The 16,352-nt window shown below is 35.7% G+C and overlaps 1 protein-coding gene across 1 annotated transcript in view; it reads right to left on the bottom strand.

Moving 5' to 3' along the window:
* The window catches only part of MIB1 (MIB E3 ubiquitin protein ligase 1), a 137,471-nt gene that overhangs the window by 57,498 nt on the left and 63,621 nt on the right, over positions 1-16,352 (bottom strand). The window contains exon 11 of the mRNA XM_026006537.2: positions 1,862-2,059. Within this exon, the coding sequence (XP_025862322.1) occupies positions 1,862-2,059 (198 nt within the window). The remainder of the gene's footprint in view (positions 1-1,861; positions 2,060-16,352) is intronic.

Genomic DNA, 16,352 nt, shown 5'->3' with positions numbered 1-16,352 from the left:
GACAAAACAGGAAAGAACAGCCAATGGGGAAAAAAAAAGTCTCTTCAACAAATGGTGTTGAGAAAATTGGACAGTCACATGCAGAAGAATGAATGACACTGGACCATTTCCTCAAACCATACACAAAAATAGACTCAAAATAGATGAAAGATATAAATGTGAAACAAGAACCCATCAAAATTCTAGAGGAAAACACAGGCAGCAACCTCTGTGACCTTCATCACAGCAACTTCTTGCTAGACAAGTTCCAAAGATAAGGGAAACAAAGGTAAGAATGAACTATTAGGACTTCATCAAGATAAAAAGCTTTTGAACAACAAAGGAAACAGTAGACAAAACCAAAAGACAATCGAGAGAACAGTAGAAGATATATATTAATGTCTTATCAGAAAAGGGCTAGTATTCAAAATCTATAAAGAACTCATCAAACTCAACATCCAAAAAACAATTTTAATCAGAAATGGGCAGAAGACATGAACAGATTTCTCCAAAGAAGACATTCAAATACCAAAGGACACATGAAAAAATGCTCAGCATCACCCACCATCAGGAAACTACAAATCAAAACCACAATGAGATGCTACCCCACACTAGTCGACTAAAATGAACAAGTCAGGAAACAACAGTTGTTGGCAAGGATGCAGAGAAAGGGGAACCCTCTTACACTACTGGTAGAAATGCAAGTTGATGCAGCCACTCTGGAAAACAGTATGGAGGTTCCTCAAAAAGCTGAAAATAGAGCTACACTATGACCCAGCAAGTGCACTACTAGGTATCTATCCAAAGGATGCAAACATAGTGATCCAAAGGGGCACCTATACCCAACGTTTTTAACAGCAATGTCTGTAATAGCCAAACTATGGAAATAGCTAGGAGTAAATCAACAGATGAATAAAGAAGATGTAATACACACACACACACACACACACACACACACACACACACACACACAATGGAATATTACTCAACCATCAAAAAGAATGATATCTTGCCACTCGAAACAACCTGAATAGAACTAGAGGGTATTATGCTAAGTGAAAACATCAATCAGGTAAGACAATTATCATATAAACTCTTTCACATGTGGAATTTACAAAATAAAGTATCATATAGAAAGAGAAGAAAAAATAAAACAAGATGAAATCAGACAGGAAGACAAACCGTAAGAGATTCCTAATCATAGGAAACAAACTGAGGGTTAAAAAGGGATGGGGTAACTAGGTGATGGACCTTAAGGAGGGTATGTGATGTAAAGAGCACTGGTTATTACATAAGACTGATAAATCACTGACCTCCACCTCTGAAATTAAGAATAGATAATATGTTAATTAATTGAACTTAAATTTTTTAAAAAATTTTAAAAATAGGTCCTACTGAAAATCAACTCTTCAATCCTATATATTTTCCAAAACAGAAAATCTTCCTAATGACTAGATCAAGACTCTAAGATAAATTAGGCTACAATTAAAATAATTTAGATAATTATAAAATAACTATCATGAAATGCAGCCCATTATACTTCCTTAAGCTGCTGAAGCTCACTGTCATGATCAATAAAGTTGAATCAAATTAATTCAAGCTGGTATTTCTGCAAGGAAGTCTCCATCTCCACCCTCCAGTATAAAACCAATCCACTCACATTTTCCTTAAAAAGGCTTTTCTTTTCTTTCTTTTTTTTTTTTAAAAACAGGCTTTTCTAAGAAGAATAGCTGCCAATTTTATCACAGTCTATACCTTTGGTATCATTTACAATGACTAATCAAACAAAAACATGTGGATAACAAAGGAATGCTTACCATAGAACTCAATATTTCCCTTTAACAGAATCCTAGCAACACCAGCAGAATATACGTCATTTTACCTGAAGACTAGGATGACAGCCAAAGTCCAATAAAGTCTTCACAACCTGAAGATGGCCTTTATTGACAGCAATATGAAGTGGCGTCTGTCGCCGCTTGTTGCGAGCATTCAAGTCAGCACTGCCCCGGTGCAGTACTTCTATAACAGCACCTTCATCTCCAAAAGCTGCATGGTGAACGGCTCTATCTCCATCTTTATCCTAAACATCAGCATTTAAATATGAATTAGTGAGTGAATATTTTAGAAAGAAAAATAAGACCTGAAGCTATAATTCATCAAGAACCAAATTAATGTGAGAAAAGAAAACACAAAATGGAGCCCACTAGAAATTCATTTGAATAGTGATTAACTCCAAAGATAAATGATGAACCTGGATCAATACACTATGTCACATGCATACTGGATCAATACACTATGTCACATATATACTGGTCTGATCTTTCATTACTCCTAATTTACCAGGAATGATGGTAAGTCAATGTTAGGAAAACGTTAAATTATGACGCAACTATATATATTTTTATATTTGAACAATTTTACAAAGGCTTTTTAATGACATAAAAATTATATAAACATTAGTTGAATGATTACAAAAAAAAAAGAAAGGATGCCAACTATGATCTCAATGAACTTTGAGAGAAATATATCAACATATTAACATTGGTGATATCTAGCTGGTGAGCATATACTTTTCTGTATATTCAAGAACAAAAAAAATTAAGTACACCTTAAAAGCTAAAAATGAAACACAAATCAGCATAACTTCATATATCTGAAATTCCAAAACTATTTCGGAAGAATCCAGCAAGTATGCCTTACCTTTTATAATAGGTCTATTTTTGGAGATAAGAAGTAAAGAAAGACTCAATTGCTTAAAGTTTTTTAAAGTGTAAGAAATTTTTTTTTTTTTTAAGAGTGTATGTGTGTGAGCAGGGGCAAAGGATGCAGAAGGGGGAGAGAGAATCCCAAGTTGACTCTGCAGAGCCCAGTGTAGGGCTTAATCTCACAACCCTGAGATATGACCTGGGCTGAAATCAAGAGTCCAATGCTTAACTAAGCCATACAGGCACCCCTGTAGGAAACTACTTTTTAAAGGGAGATATAAAATGCCTATAGTGCACCATGAAGATAATATATGTAGTGCACATCAAAAAAAAAAAAAAAAGTCCCATTACTTTGTTAGATGCAGACCGAGATGGATATTATAAGGATACTATATTCCAAACTACATCTCAAATTTTAACACCAGAAGTAAGCATGTTTAAGCCTTTCTCTAGAACACTGGTTCCCAACCCACAGTCCTACCCCTTGTGGACTCTAGTTTTAACAAGTGGTTTGAAATCCGTATAGTACTCAGGATTATGTTAACTACTTTTCACAGATGTAAATCAAAAACAAAACAACAGTTCATTCAAAACTGCTGCTGAATTCAAAATATTTTCTCAGATATTTAAAGTAAAACTGCTCTTCTAGGAGTCCACAGCAATTTGACAACCATCCTTGAAAAGGTAGGAAACTGGGGATCTCTGGCTGGCTCAGTGGTTTAGCGCCTGCCTTCAGCCCAGGGTGTGATCCTGGAGTCCCGGAATCGAGTCCCGAGTCCTGCATCTGGCTCTCTGCATGGAACCTGCTTCTCCCCCTGCCTGTGTCTCTGCCTCTCTCTCTTTCATGAATAAATAAAATCTTTTAAAAAAAAAAAAAAAGGAAACTATGACTCAGCAGTACTTCTTCCTAATAACCTAGCTAAGCCAAAGCAGGAGGTTTTGTTACCTGTCAACTTGAGCATCAAGGAACTGGCACACTACCACATCAAAGATTTAAGATTCAACTCATGTGCCTTTGAGTAGCACTGTATTTAAACAACCCAGAGAAACAAGTTTTTTACAAAAGAAAATTCTATGTTTATATGTACATGTGTGTGAGAGACAGATCAATCTCTCCAGTAGTATGTTTCAGAATCTTAGATTTAAGCTGTTCCTACCCTTCAATTTAGATGTTTTGTTACAATTTTTAAGCCAATCTAAGTGGTTCTTCTGTTAAAAGGAACATCAACTCCACTAACACTGAATAAAAACAGGAACTATTTATGAAATGTACCACATATTTATAACTGTTAGAAAACTTACTGAACCCTGTTATGCAGGTTCTATTCAACAAATTATGTGGGGGAAAAAAAACTAAGAAAAACCTCTAATATATATATATATATGTGTGTCAAAAAGATATACATGAGAAATAAAATTTATTTAATTTGGAACATATATACACTAGAAAATAACAAGTTTATTTCATTTTTCTTCCAAATATAAAACCTCAGCTGCACAAGGATCTTAATAGGTTTTGTTGCTTAGTTCTGAATCCATCTTAAGTATTTCAAATAAAACTAATTTTAAAAGTTCATTGTTATGACTCTGATGCTGGCACCAAATGAGAGTTGAGGGACAATATTACAGCTGACCTCAATAAAGTTATCTGATTTGTGCAGGGGCCTCAAATTAAATCTAAAACTGATCTTGGTTCTTTCTACCCTCTTACCCCCTTTTCTGTGAACTCTGCAAAATCTGCTCTCATTCTAATCCTCCCTAGCTCAGCTGATAGAACCACAGACCATATCAAAATCCTATCTGTAATTCATACTCACCTACTTCTGTCCCTGAGCCACAATACATACAAGAACCAAATTCTATGGCTGTTACTCCTGAATTTAAGCTCAGATCTCCTCTCTCTTCTCCGGTTCTACCACTCGTTTAGGCCTTGATTCTCACTCACCTAGCTTATTGCCATTGCTTACCTCTGCCTCCACTTTATCTTACCCCAACCTATTCTTCACTCATACACTCACACACTTTTTAGTTTAGTTTAAAACTCTTTAATGTAACTCTACTATATACAGAACAAACCTCATTTAAAGCCTACTTCTGTAGACCACATCTGCTGCCATTGTGGTCTCACATATAAAACCCTACCTTACCAACTTATTTGAAACCCTATGTTCATGCACAATTTATTTGATCTCGGACTTCAATGCTCTTATTCATCACCTTGTTGGCTTGGAATAGACATCCTTTATAATTCAGCTCAGGCAACTCCTCTCCTGTGAACCCTCCCCTCTCACAAAATTAACTTATCTCTCTTATTATCACACAGTAGTATAATTATTTGTTTCCAAGCACATTTATCTTCAATATCTTTATTCCCAGAATGCACTATAGTACCTACGAGCTAGTAAGAAACAAAATGGGTACTGAGTTCAATTTTATTTTTAAAGATTTATTTATTTATGATAGACATACAGAGAGAGAGAGAGAGACAGAGAGAGAGGCAGACAAGGAGGAGGGAGAAGCAGGCTCCATGACGGGAGCCCGATGTGGGACTCGACCCCGGGACTCCAGGACCACGCCCCAGGCCAAAGGCAGACGCCAAACCACTGGGCCACCCAGGGATCCCCTTGAGTTCATTTTTTAATATGCCTTAGTTACAATAATGTTTTTAAAATGATTTTTTATTGTGGCAAAATACAAGTAACATACAATTTACCATCTTAACCATTTTTAAGTATAAAGTGATATTAACCATTTTAATTATAAAGTGCTATTAAACACATTCATATCGTTATGCACCCATCACCAACATCCATCTCAGAACTCTTCATTTTACAAAACTGAAACTATACATTTTACACAGTAATCCTCCATTGCCCTTCTCCCCAACCCCTAGAAACCATCATTCTACTTTCTATCTCTATGATTTTTGAATGCTCTAGGTACTTCACATAAATGGAAGCATACAGTACTTGCATTTTTGCAATTGGCATCATGTCCTCAAGATTCATCAACGTTGTAACATGAGTCAGAATTTCCTTCCTTTCTAAAACTAAATAATATTCCATTGTATGTATACATCACATTTTGTTTGGCCATTCACACATTATGGATACTTGGATTGTTTCCAGGCTTTAGCTATTGTAAATAATGCTATGAATATGGGTATACAATATTTCTTGGAGGCCCTACTTTCAACTCCTCTGGGTATATAACTCAGAAATAGAATTGCTGGATCATATAGTAATTCTATTTTTTAACATACCACAATACTGCTTTTCACAGCAGCTACTTTACATTCCCACCAACAGCCCAGAAGGGTTCGAATTTCTCTACACCCTCACCAAGTTATTTTGTTTTTTGTTTTTTGTTTTTTTTTATAGTAGCCATCTGACTAGTGTGAGGTGATATTTCATTATGGTTTTGATTTGCATTTCCCTAATGATTTGTGATATTTAGCATCTTTTCATATGCTTATGAGCCATCTATATATATTCTTTGAGAAATGTCTACTCAAGTCCTTTGCTCAGTTGTGAATCAGGTTTTTGTAGTTGCTGAGTTTTAAGAATTCTCCGTATATTCTGAACATCAACCCATTATCAGACATACAATTTACCAGTATTGTCTCACATTCTGTAAGTAGTCTTTTCATGGTTGATACTGTCCTTTGGTGCACAGAAGTTTTTAATGTTCAGGAAATCCAATTTGTCTATTTCTTTTTTTGATGCCTGTGCCTTCAGTGTCATATCCAACAAATCATTGCCAAATCCAAATTTAGAAGCTTTGCCTTATGTTTTCTTCGAAGAGTTTTATACTTTTGGCTTTTAAATTTTGGTCTTTGACCTACTGAGTTAATTTCCGTAGACAATGTTAGGTAAGGGTCCAACTTCATTCTTTTGTACATAGATAATCTTTTTTCCCAGCACCATTTATTGAAAAGACTGCCCTTTCCTCCCCACTGAATGGTCTTGGCACCCCTGTCAAAAATTATTTGACCATGTATGCAAGGATATGTTACTGGACTCTTAATTCCATTCTGTGGGTTTATATATCTGTGTTTACGCCAGTACCAAACTGTTTTTATTGCTGTGGCTTTGCAGTAAGTTTTAGGAGTTTTCTAAATCGGTTACTCTTTTTCAACATGGGTTTGGCTACCTGGAGGTACCTTGATAGGACATACTGAATTGTAAGATGGATTTTTTCATTTCTGCAAAAAATATCACTGAGATTTTGACAAGGTTTGCACTGAATCTGTGTATCAGTTTGGACAGTATTAATGTAACAACACAAATTCTTCCAATCCATGAACATGAAATATGTTTCCCGTTACTTATGTCTTCTTTAATTTCCTTCAGCAGTGTTTTATAGTTTTCACTGTACAAATCTTTCACCTCTTTGGTTAAATTAATTCCTAAGGTTTTATTGTTTTGTTTTGTTACTATTTTTGATGCTATTGTAAATGAAGTTGTTTTCTTAATATTCTCTATTGACTGTTGATGGTTAATGTACTTAAATGCAACTAGCTTTTGTGTTGACTTTCTATCTTGCTCTGCTGAGTATCTTAATTAGTTCTAAAAGTCTTGTAAGGAACTTTATGGTTTTCTACATATAGGATCATATAATCTGAAGAGATAATTTTATTTCTTCCCTTCCAATGTGAATGCCTTTTATTTCTTTATCTTGCCTAATTACTCTGGCTAGGACTTCCAGTACCATGTTGAATAGGAGTAGAAAAATGAGCATCCTTATCTTTTTCCTGATCCTAAAGGATAAGTTTTCAGTTTTTAATTTATGACTTTTATTATGTAAAGATACTTCTATTCCTAGTTTGCTCTTTTTTATCATCATAAAAGGGCATTAAATTTAATCAAATGCTTTTTCTTCATCAACTGAGATGGTCACATAATTTTTCCCTTTTAGTTTGTTAGTGTGGTATATCACATTAATCCGTTGTTTTTGTATACTAAACCATCCTCCATTCCAGGAATAAATTTAAATTAATCATGGTGTATAATCCTTTAAATATGTAGAATTTGGTTAGTATTTTATTGAGGAATTTTACATCAGTATTCATAAAGGATATTGGTTTGAAGTTTTCTTATAGTATCTTTGGCTGTAATATTAGGGTAATGGTGGCTTCACAGACTGAGTGTTTCTCTTTCTTTGATATTTTGGAAATTTTGAGAACAAATGTTGTTACTTCTTAAAATGTCTGGTAAAATTTATCAGTGAATCAATCAAGTCCAGGGCTTTTGTCAGGTGATTTTTTATTACTGATTCAATTTTCTTACTAGTTATAGGTATATTCAGATTTCTCATATTTTCATTTCAGTCTTAGTAGGTTTTGTGTTTCTAGGTATTTGTCCAGTTCATCTAGGTTATGCTATTTGTTGGCATACAACTGTTTACAGTGCTCTCTTATAAACCTTTCTATTTCTGTAGTATAGGTATGTCCCCACTTTCATTTCTCAGTTTTAGTAATTTGAGTCTTTTTAAGTTGAGTCTTTTTTCTTAAACAGTCTAGCCAAATAAATGTTTATCAGTTCTGTTAATCAAAGAACCAACTGTGGTTTCACTGATTTTCTCTATTGCTTTTCTATTCTCCATTTAACTCTGCTCAGATATTTATTATTTCATTCCTTCTGCTATCTTTGAATTTAATTTTTTTCTAGTTCCTTAAGTTGTCAAGTTAGGTTTATGATTTGCGATCAATTCTTTAAACATAACCATTTATAGTTATAAATTTCCCCTTTAGCACTACTTTCACTATATCCCACAGGTTTGTTTGTTTTTAAGATCTTAATTGAGAGAGTGAGCATGATGGGGATGGAGGGTCAACAGGAGAAGGAGAAGCAGATTCCCCAGTGAGCAGGGAGCCTGACGCAGAGCTCAATCCCAGGGACCTGGGATCATGACCTGAGCCAAAGGCAGATGCTTGACTGACTGAGTCACCCAGGTGCCCCCTCACAGATTTTGGTATCTTCTGCTTTTGTTTTCATCTCTAAGTATTGTCTCATTTCCCTCACAATTTCTTTGATCCATTCATTGCTTAAAAGTATGTTATTTCATTTCCACAAATGTGTGACTTTTCCAGTTTTTCTTGCATTATTGATTTCTAACTTGATTACACTGTGGTCAAAGAAAATACTTTGTAAGGCATCTACCTTTTTAAATCTAGTGAGATTTAATTTGTGACTTAACATATAGTCTACTACAAAGAATATATCAGATACACTTGAGAACAATGAATAAATGAATATGCTATTGTTAGGTATTGAGAGTAGGATACAAATTATGTAGAAGTCTCAAACTCTTATTGTAAAAATGTCTTTTTTTCCTTTGTCAATTTTTTTCATATATTTGTATGGTCTATTATTAAGTATATAAATATTTATAATTGCTGTATCTTCTTGCTGTATTAACTTTTTATTAATATACAATGTCCTCCTTTGTCTCTTACAATCTTCATGATTTAACATGTTTTGTCTAAAATTGGTATAGCTATCCCTGCCCTCTTTTGGTTATTACTATATGCATTAATATCTTTTTCTATCCTTGCACTTTAAACCTATTTGTATCTATACATCTAAAGTGAGTCTCCTATACACAAATTATATTAGATCAATTTTTAATCCATTCTGCCAGTCTATTTATAGTTTAATCCACCTATATTTAAAGTAATTATTGATAAAGAGGGGCGCCTGGGTGGCTCAGTCAGTTAAGCATTTGCCTTCAATTTAGGTCATGATCTCAGGGTCCTGGGATCAAGCCCCACCTCTCCATTGGGCTCCTTGCTCAATGAAGAGTCTGCTTCTCCCTCTCCCTACGGCTCCCACTACTGATACTCTCTCTCAAATAAATAAAATCTTTAAAAATAACTACTGATAAGGAATAACTTACTTTTGTCATTTTTCTGTAAGTTTTCTTGATGCCGTATAGCTACTATTGCCTCATTTCCTACATTATTGTCATATTTAGTTGATATTTTGAAGTAAAAAAAAAATTTTACTTAGCTTTAATAACACATAAAAACTCATTTAAAGCTCCATCTGCAATCCTTTCAATTATTGTTATAAAATTACAACTTTGTACATTGTGTACTCAGAAACAAATAATTTTTTAAATCCATCAGTTCCAATCAATCAATAAATAAATCCATCAGTTCCTTAAACTATGTAGAAAACAAAATGTGGATTTACAAGCCAAAGCTACAATCCTGCTAATTTTAGACTAATAACTTTTTAAATATATTAGTCTCTTAAATCATGTGGGAAACAGAGGAATTATAAACCACTGTTAAAATAATGCTATCTTCTAAAACTGCCTACATATTTTACTTTAACTGACATTTTACTTCCTCATATGGCTTCAAAGTTACTAGCTAATGTTCCTTCTTTCTTTAAAGATTTTATTTATTTATTTATTTATTTATTTATTTATTTATTTATTTATTTATTTGAGAGAGAGAGAGAGAGAGAGCGCGCGCACACCAGGGAGAGAGGGAGAAGCAGGTTTCTCATTGAGCAGGGAGCCCCATACAGATGCAGAGCTCAATCCCAGGACTCTCTGAGATCATGACCTGATGAACCAAAGGCAGATGCTTAACTGATTGACCCATCGAGGCACCCTGATCTAATATTCTTTCATTTCAACCTGCAGCCTCCCTTTGAGATTTCTTGCAAGACAGGTCTAGTGGTAACAAATTCCTTGAGTTTGGGGGAATGTTTTAACTTCTCTATCACTTTTGAAGGAGAGTTTCGCTAGATACAGAATTCTTAGTTGACAGGTTGTTTTTTTCTTTTTAAGCACTTTGAATACATCAGTTCGCCACGATCTTCTGGCCTCCAAAGTTTCTGATGAGAAATCTGCTGAAAATCTTACAAGGATCCCTTGTAAGTAACAAGTCACCTTTCTTGTTGCTTTCAACATTTTCTGCTCATGGCTTTTAGAAGATTGATTATAATGTGCACCAGTATGGGTCTGAGTTCACCCTACTTGGAATTCACTGTGCTTCTTGGATGTTTATAGTCATGTCTTTCATCAAATTTGGGAAGTTTTTGGTCATAGTTCCTTTGAATAATCTGCCACTTCCCCTCTCCCCGACTCCACCCCACACAATCCTGTCTCCTTCTCAAACTGCCACAATGCATACACAATGGTCCACATGATAGTGTCTCACATGTTTCCTAAGGTTCTATTCATTCTTTTTTCCAATCTTTTTTCCTTCTATTCCCCAGACTCCATAATTTTTATTGCCTTATCATACAGCTCACTGGTTCTTTCTTCTGTCTGGTTAAATCTGCCTTTGAATTCCTCCATGAATTTTTTTTTAAAGATTTTATTTATTTATTCATGAGAGACACAGAGAGAGAAGCAGAGACATAGGCAGAAGGAGAAGCAGGCTCCCTGCAAGGAGCCCAATGTGGGACTCGATCCTGGACCCCGGGATCATGCCCTGAGCCAAAGGCAGACAGGCATTAAACCACTGAGCCACCCAGGCATCCCTCCTCCATGAATTTTTTATTTCAGGCTCTTGTATTTTCCAACTTTAGAATTTCTTTTTGGTTTGTTCTTAAGTTATCTATGTCTTCATTGATTTTTCCATTTTGTTCATATATCATTTTCTTGGTTTCTTCTCTTTAGTTAGTTTTTGGGGCATCTTTAAGATAACTGTTTTACAGTCTTTGTCTTACAAGTCTACAACTGGTTTCTTTCCTCAAGTAGTTTCTGTTGACTTATTTTTCTTCCTTTAAATGGATTATACTTTCCTATTTCTTTGTATGCCTTGTGATTTTTTTTTGTTGAAAGTTGGACATTTGATTCTAATAACATGGTAACTCTGGAAATTAGATTCTTCTCCTTTTGCAGGGTCTGCTGTTTTTTGTTTTTGTTTTGTTTTTTATTATTTTAGGCTGTCTTTGTGCTTACAGCCTGAGGTGTAAACTTAAGGTCTTTGCAATGACTTTCTAATTTCTCATTTATGTGGTGGTTTCTGAATATCCTTAGTCTAATGCCAGGCTCCCACAAGGAGAAAAAGAAAAAAATGGGGGGGAGTAGATGTGGTACCAATTCTCAAACTTTCTGAAGTCACTTCAGCCAAGGGGAAATGGCTTACAACAATGTAACAGCCAGGTGGCATCTGTCTATGAGGACCCCAACCGCCTGGGCAGGTGGCTCCAGGACGAGATGGCCTTCTGTTACACCCAGGCGCCCCACAAGACGCTCTCCTTGGTCCTGGACACCCCTCGGGTCCTCACGCTGGAAGACTTCCCCATGAAATACTCACTGGTGTGGGGCTCAGTGTGGCCGATCAGACCCCATCCCACCTGCCCAGAAGGGATGGGGTGCCAAGCGGGGGAGGGCCTGAGGGGCCTCTGGGGGCAGGGGGTGTGGGACTCTGAGAGTCTGGATTAGCGATGAGCCTGGGGCTGAACGCCCATCCTTCCTAACCTACCCCCCCCCGCCCACCCCACTGCGTCGTAAAAAAAAAAAAAAAAAAAAAACAATGGCTGCCCACCTCTGTGTCTGCACCTCCATTATTAGAAGCAGCAATCAGTGATCAGAACACAGATCCCAGCATTGTTAAAAAAAAAAAAAAAAAGGGGGGGGGTGTCTGTTGCCCATCCTGGCCCTGCAAGCTGATCTGGGAACATAAACACAGCTGCCTGTCACTGGGCTAGAGGGTAAGGTATAGGTAGTTCCTGCTGAACTAAGAGCTAAAATTGACAAAAAAAATTTAACCACAATTAACCTCTAAGTCTTCCTTTGGACATAGAAAACTTCAATAGAATCCAGAGTTCTGACATAGTTCCATCAGAAAGAATTCTGTCAGGAGTGCCTGAGTGGTTCAGTCAATTAAGCATCTGCCTTTGGCTCTGGTCATGATCCCAGGATCCTGGGATCGAATCTCACATCAGGCTCCCTGCTCAGTGGGGAACCTGCTTCTTCCTCTCCCTCTTCTGCTCCCCTGCTTGTGCTCTCTCACTCTCTTGCTCATTCTTTCAAATAAGTAAATAGGGCAGCCCTTGTGGCCCAGTGGTTTAGCACTGCCTTCAGCCCGGGGTGTGATCCTGGAGACCTGGGATCGAGTCCATGTCAAGCTCCCTGCATGGAGCCTGCTTCTCCCTCTGTCTGTGTCTCTGCCTCTCCCTCCCTCCCTCTCTGTCTCTCTCTGTGTCTGTCATGAATAAATAAATCTTTAAAAAATAAATAAACAAATAAATAAAATTTTTTGAAAAAAATCTTCAAAAGAAAGAATTCTGCCAGTCATTTTTTTATTATCTAGGTAAGGAGATGAATTTCTATTTCATATGCTATATATTTCCAGAATCTTCTCAGTAACCACTATGATTTTTCACATCAATGGAATTTAACATTTCCTGAATATACTGACACTTTCAATAAATTTTATTTACTGACACTTTCAACTACTTTATTATACCTAGATATAATAATATTGTATTTCATCTTCTTTTTCCTAAACCTCATTCAATTCATCAAGATCCTAAGTATTCTGAGCACTCTAAAACTTCAATACCATTGTTTGGAAGTGGTGTATTCTGCTTGATTCATTCAATACATTCTGCTTGAGTGCCTACTACAAGCTCAGTATTGTTCTGGACAGTGAGGATATAGCAGTGGGCAAGTTAAAGTTCCTACTCTCATACAGTTTATATTCTAGTTGGGGAGACAGAACATTATAAACAAAATAAGTAAATAAAACGTAAATGCTAGGTAGTAAAAAGCCGAAAGAAAAAATATCACAGGTAAGAAGGATTAGATAGGACAGAACAGTGAAAGGATGGCCTCCCAGGATAGGTCTGATTTAACATGAATCCTCAGATGTACTACATACATCAATTCCTAGAGCTATTTGGAGGTTACTATCCTGATTCCTGTTTTTAAGAGAAGAATTTCCTTAAATTGACTAGTCTTGATGCTTACTTGCCCTTTCCTTCTTAGTTTTACATTTACATAAAATATTCTACAGTTTTGTTTCCATCACTAGGTAAGAATCAGCAGAATGAATATCTGTTTCTTTAGAAATCATATTCTCTGCCTTCTGCCACTTGGAAAGAAACAAACAAAAGCAATAAGAACACCATAGATTCCCTTGGTGTTGTATACTATAAATAGTATCTTAATTACTTACCATACTCCACACTCCAACCTTTTAAGTTATTATCATATATAAGGAAACTGAAGCTTACACCTATTAAACTTTTTGCCCAGTATCACTTTAGACAGCAACAATACCATTAAAACTTGGGTTTTCTCACAAAATTCAGTATTGTTCTCTACTATTAGTCCTCTTCTTCAGAACAGTTTTCATTAACTTTAAATAAAACTGCTCCAAGTTTCCTGACAACTGCAGGATATATTTGTACTGTATTTGAAAACTTATTGTTAAAGGACATACTTTTTTAAACTGATCTTCTATTCAATCTTCAACACTTTTTTTTAATTATACTTCATCAGTGGGGGTGAGGGTGAATACTGAGTCCCTGCAGGATCCAAAATTAGCTCAACTATAAAAACATATATAAGATCTCACAGTCCTATTAGCTCCCCTATAAAAACATACGTAAGATCTCACAGGTGCCTTTACCTATATAAGGAGGAAACAGAATGTGGGACGCCTAGGTGGCTCAACAGTTGAGTGTCTGCCTTTGGCATGGGGCGTGATCCCCCACATCGGGCTCCCTGCATGGAGCCTGCTTCTCCCTCTGCCTGTGTCTCTGCCTCTCTGTGTGTCTTTCATGATTAATAAATAAAATCTTTAAAAAGAAAAAAAAAAAGAGGAAACAATATAATGTAATATAATCCTACATTATTTAGTAGGTCATACATGGAGGTAACTTTCCAAAATAGCGGAGATCTCCCTAAGAAAAAGAAGTAGGAAAAAAAGATGTAATCTGGTATCATATATTAGAAAAATATAATATACACCAAATAATTTAGTTTAATAACAGCTTAAATCAACTAAAAAAAAATGCAATAGTCATCTATAATAGGGGCAAGTAACCTTTTCTGTGAAGGACCAGAAAGTAAGTATTTTAGGTTTTACAAATCACACAGTCTTGTCACAGCTATTCAATTCTGCAGTTGTAACATGAAAGCAGCCATACACAATAAATAAATGACTGTGTTTTATTCCAATAATACTTGACAATATAAAATAGTTTTCAACCCCTAATCTATACTATCTTAAGCTTGCCTCCTAAAGCAGATGAAGAAATCTCATTACAGAATGAAATAACTAGAGAACAAAATGTATTATTCTCTTTATTCTTCAGCTAACCTCAAAACTTTTAATACAATTAGATTTTTTAAAATCACTGTTAATTATCATTGCTTTTATGTCTGGTAAAGCTATAATGAAGTTTAAGAAAAATAGCACTTATCTTTTAGGATATATACTAAAATATTTACAGATGAAATAAGGTATCTGATCTGCTTCAGTATAATTCAGTAGAGGGAATAGAGAGGGAGGAAGGTACAAATAAGGCAAAATTGGCCATGAAAATAACTGAAGTGGGGTAATGAATACAGGATTCATTATACTATTCTACTTTTATAAATATTTAAAACTTCCAATAATAAATTAATGGTGACAAATCACTTTATAAAAAAGCCAGCAATGATGAATCACAAATTTAAGTGCATTTTGTAAAAGTAAATATTTCCTCTATCTTTTAAACCAGGGTTTCTCAACTTTGGCACTATTTACAGTTTGGGCCAGATAGTTCTTTGTTGTGGGAGCTCTCCTGTGCACTATGAGATGTTTAGTAGCATCCTTAATTTCTACACCGTAGATGCCAGTAGTATTCCCACCACAACGCTCCCCACCAGTCGTGACAATTAAAAATTTCCAGACATTTCCTCATGTCCCCCTGTGGGACAAAAATGCTCCCAGTTGAGAACTACTATTCTAAAAAAACTATATTGCTATTTCTAATAAATTCTTAAAATCCAGAAAAATGATACTTAGATGATTTTTCTGTTTTAGCAATTAGGCTGTGAATTGTACTTATATTTTAACTTATTTTTTAAATATAGTTTTTTTCTTTGCCAATTAGGAAGCTGTGTTATTTACTTAACCTGATGTATAAATATCCCTTTCTCACACTATTTCTACAAATTACATTTACAATGGTTTTTAATTTATTTTTAAAATTTTTTATTTAAATTCAATTTAGTTAGCATATACTGTATTATTAGCTCCGGGGGCAGAATTTAGTGATTCAAGAGCTGCATATAGCACCCAGTGTAGTTTTTTCCTTTATAGATGTTACTTATTTAGTCATGAGACAGACACAGAGAGAGAGAGGCAAAGACACAGAGGGAGAAGCAGGCCCCTCAGAGGTAGCCTGATGTGGGACTCAATCCTAAGACTCCAGACTCAGGACCATACCCTGAGTCAAAGGGCAGAGGCACAACCCGAGCCACCCAGGGGTCCCACACCCAGTGTACTTTACATCAAGTGCCCATTATCCAATTAACCTATCTCACAACCCATGAGAAAAAAAAACCTATGTTGTTTTTTTTTTTAATCTTTACAAACCCAAGCTTTATTGACAGTCACAGGCCACCAGGACAAGCTCTGAGGTGCAGGGCCCCTGCCCTTTGCCCACTTTCCTGGCTGGGGCAGCAAGGTGAGGCCACTCCCAT

This window comes from Vulpes vulpes, chromosome 13, assembly GCF_048418805.1.
Source record: "Vulpes vulpes isolate BD-2025 chromosome 13, VulVul3, whole genome shotgun sequence".
In the NCBI taxonomy this organism is placed as follows: domain Eukaryota; kingdom Metazoa; phylum Chordata; class Mammalia; order Carnivora; family Canidae; genus Vulpes; species Vulpes vulpes.
The sequence above is the reverse complement of the archived record's forward strand: the minus strand, read 5'-3'. Positions and strand labels throughout refer to the sequence as shown.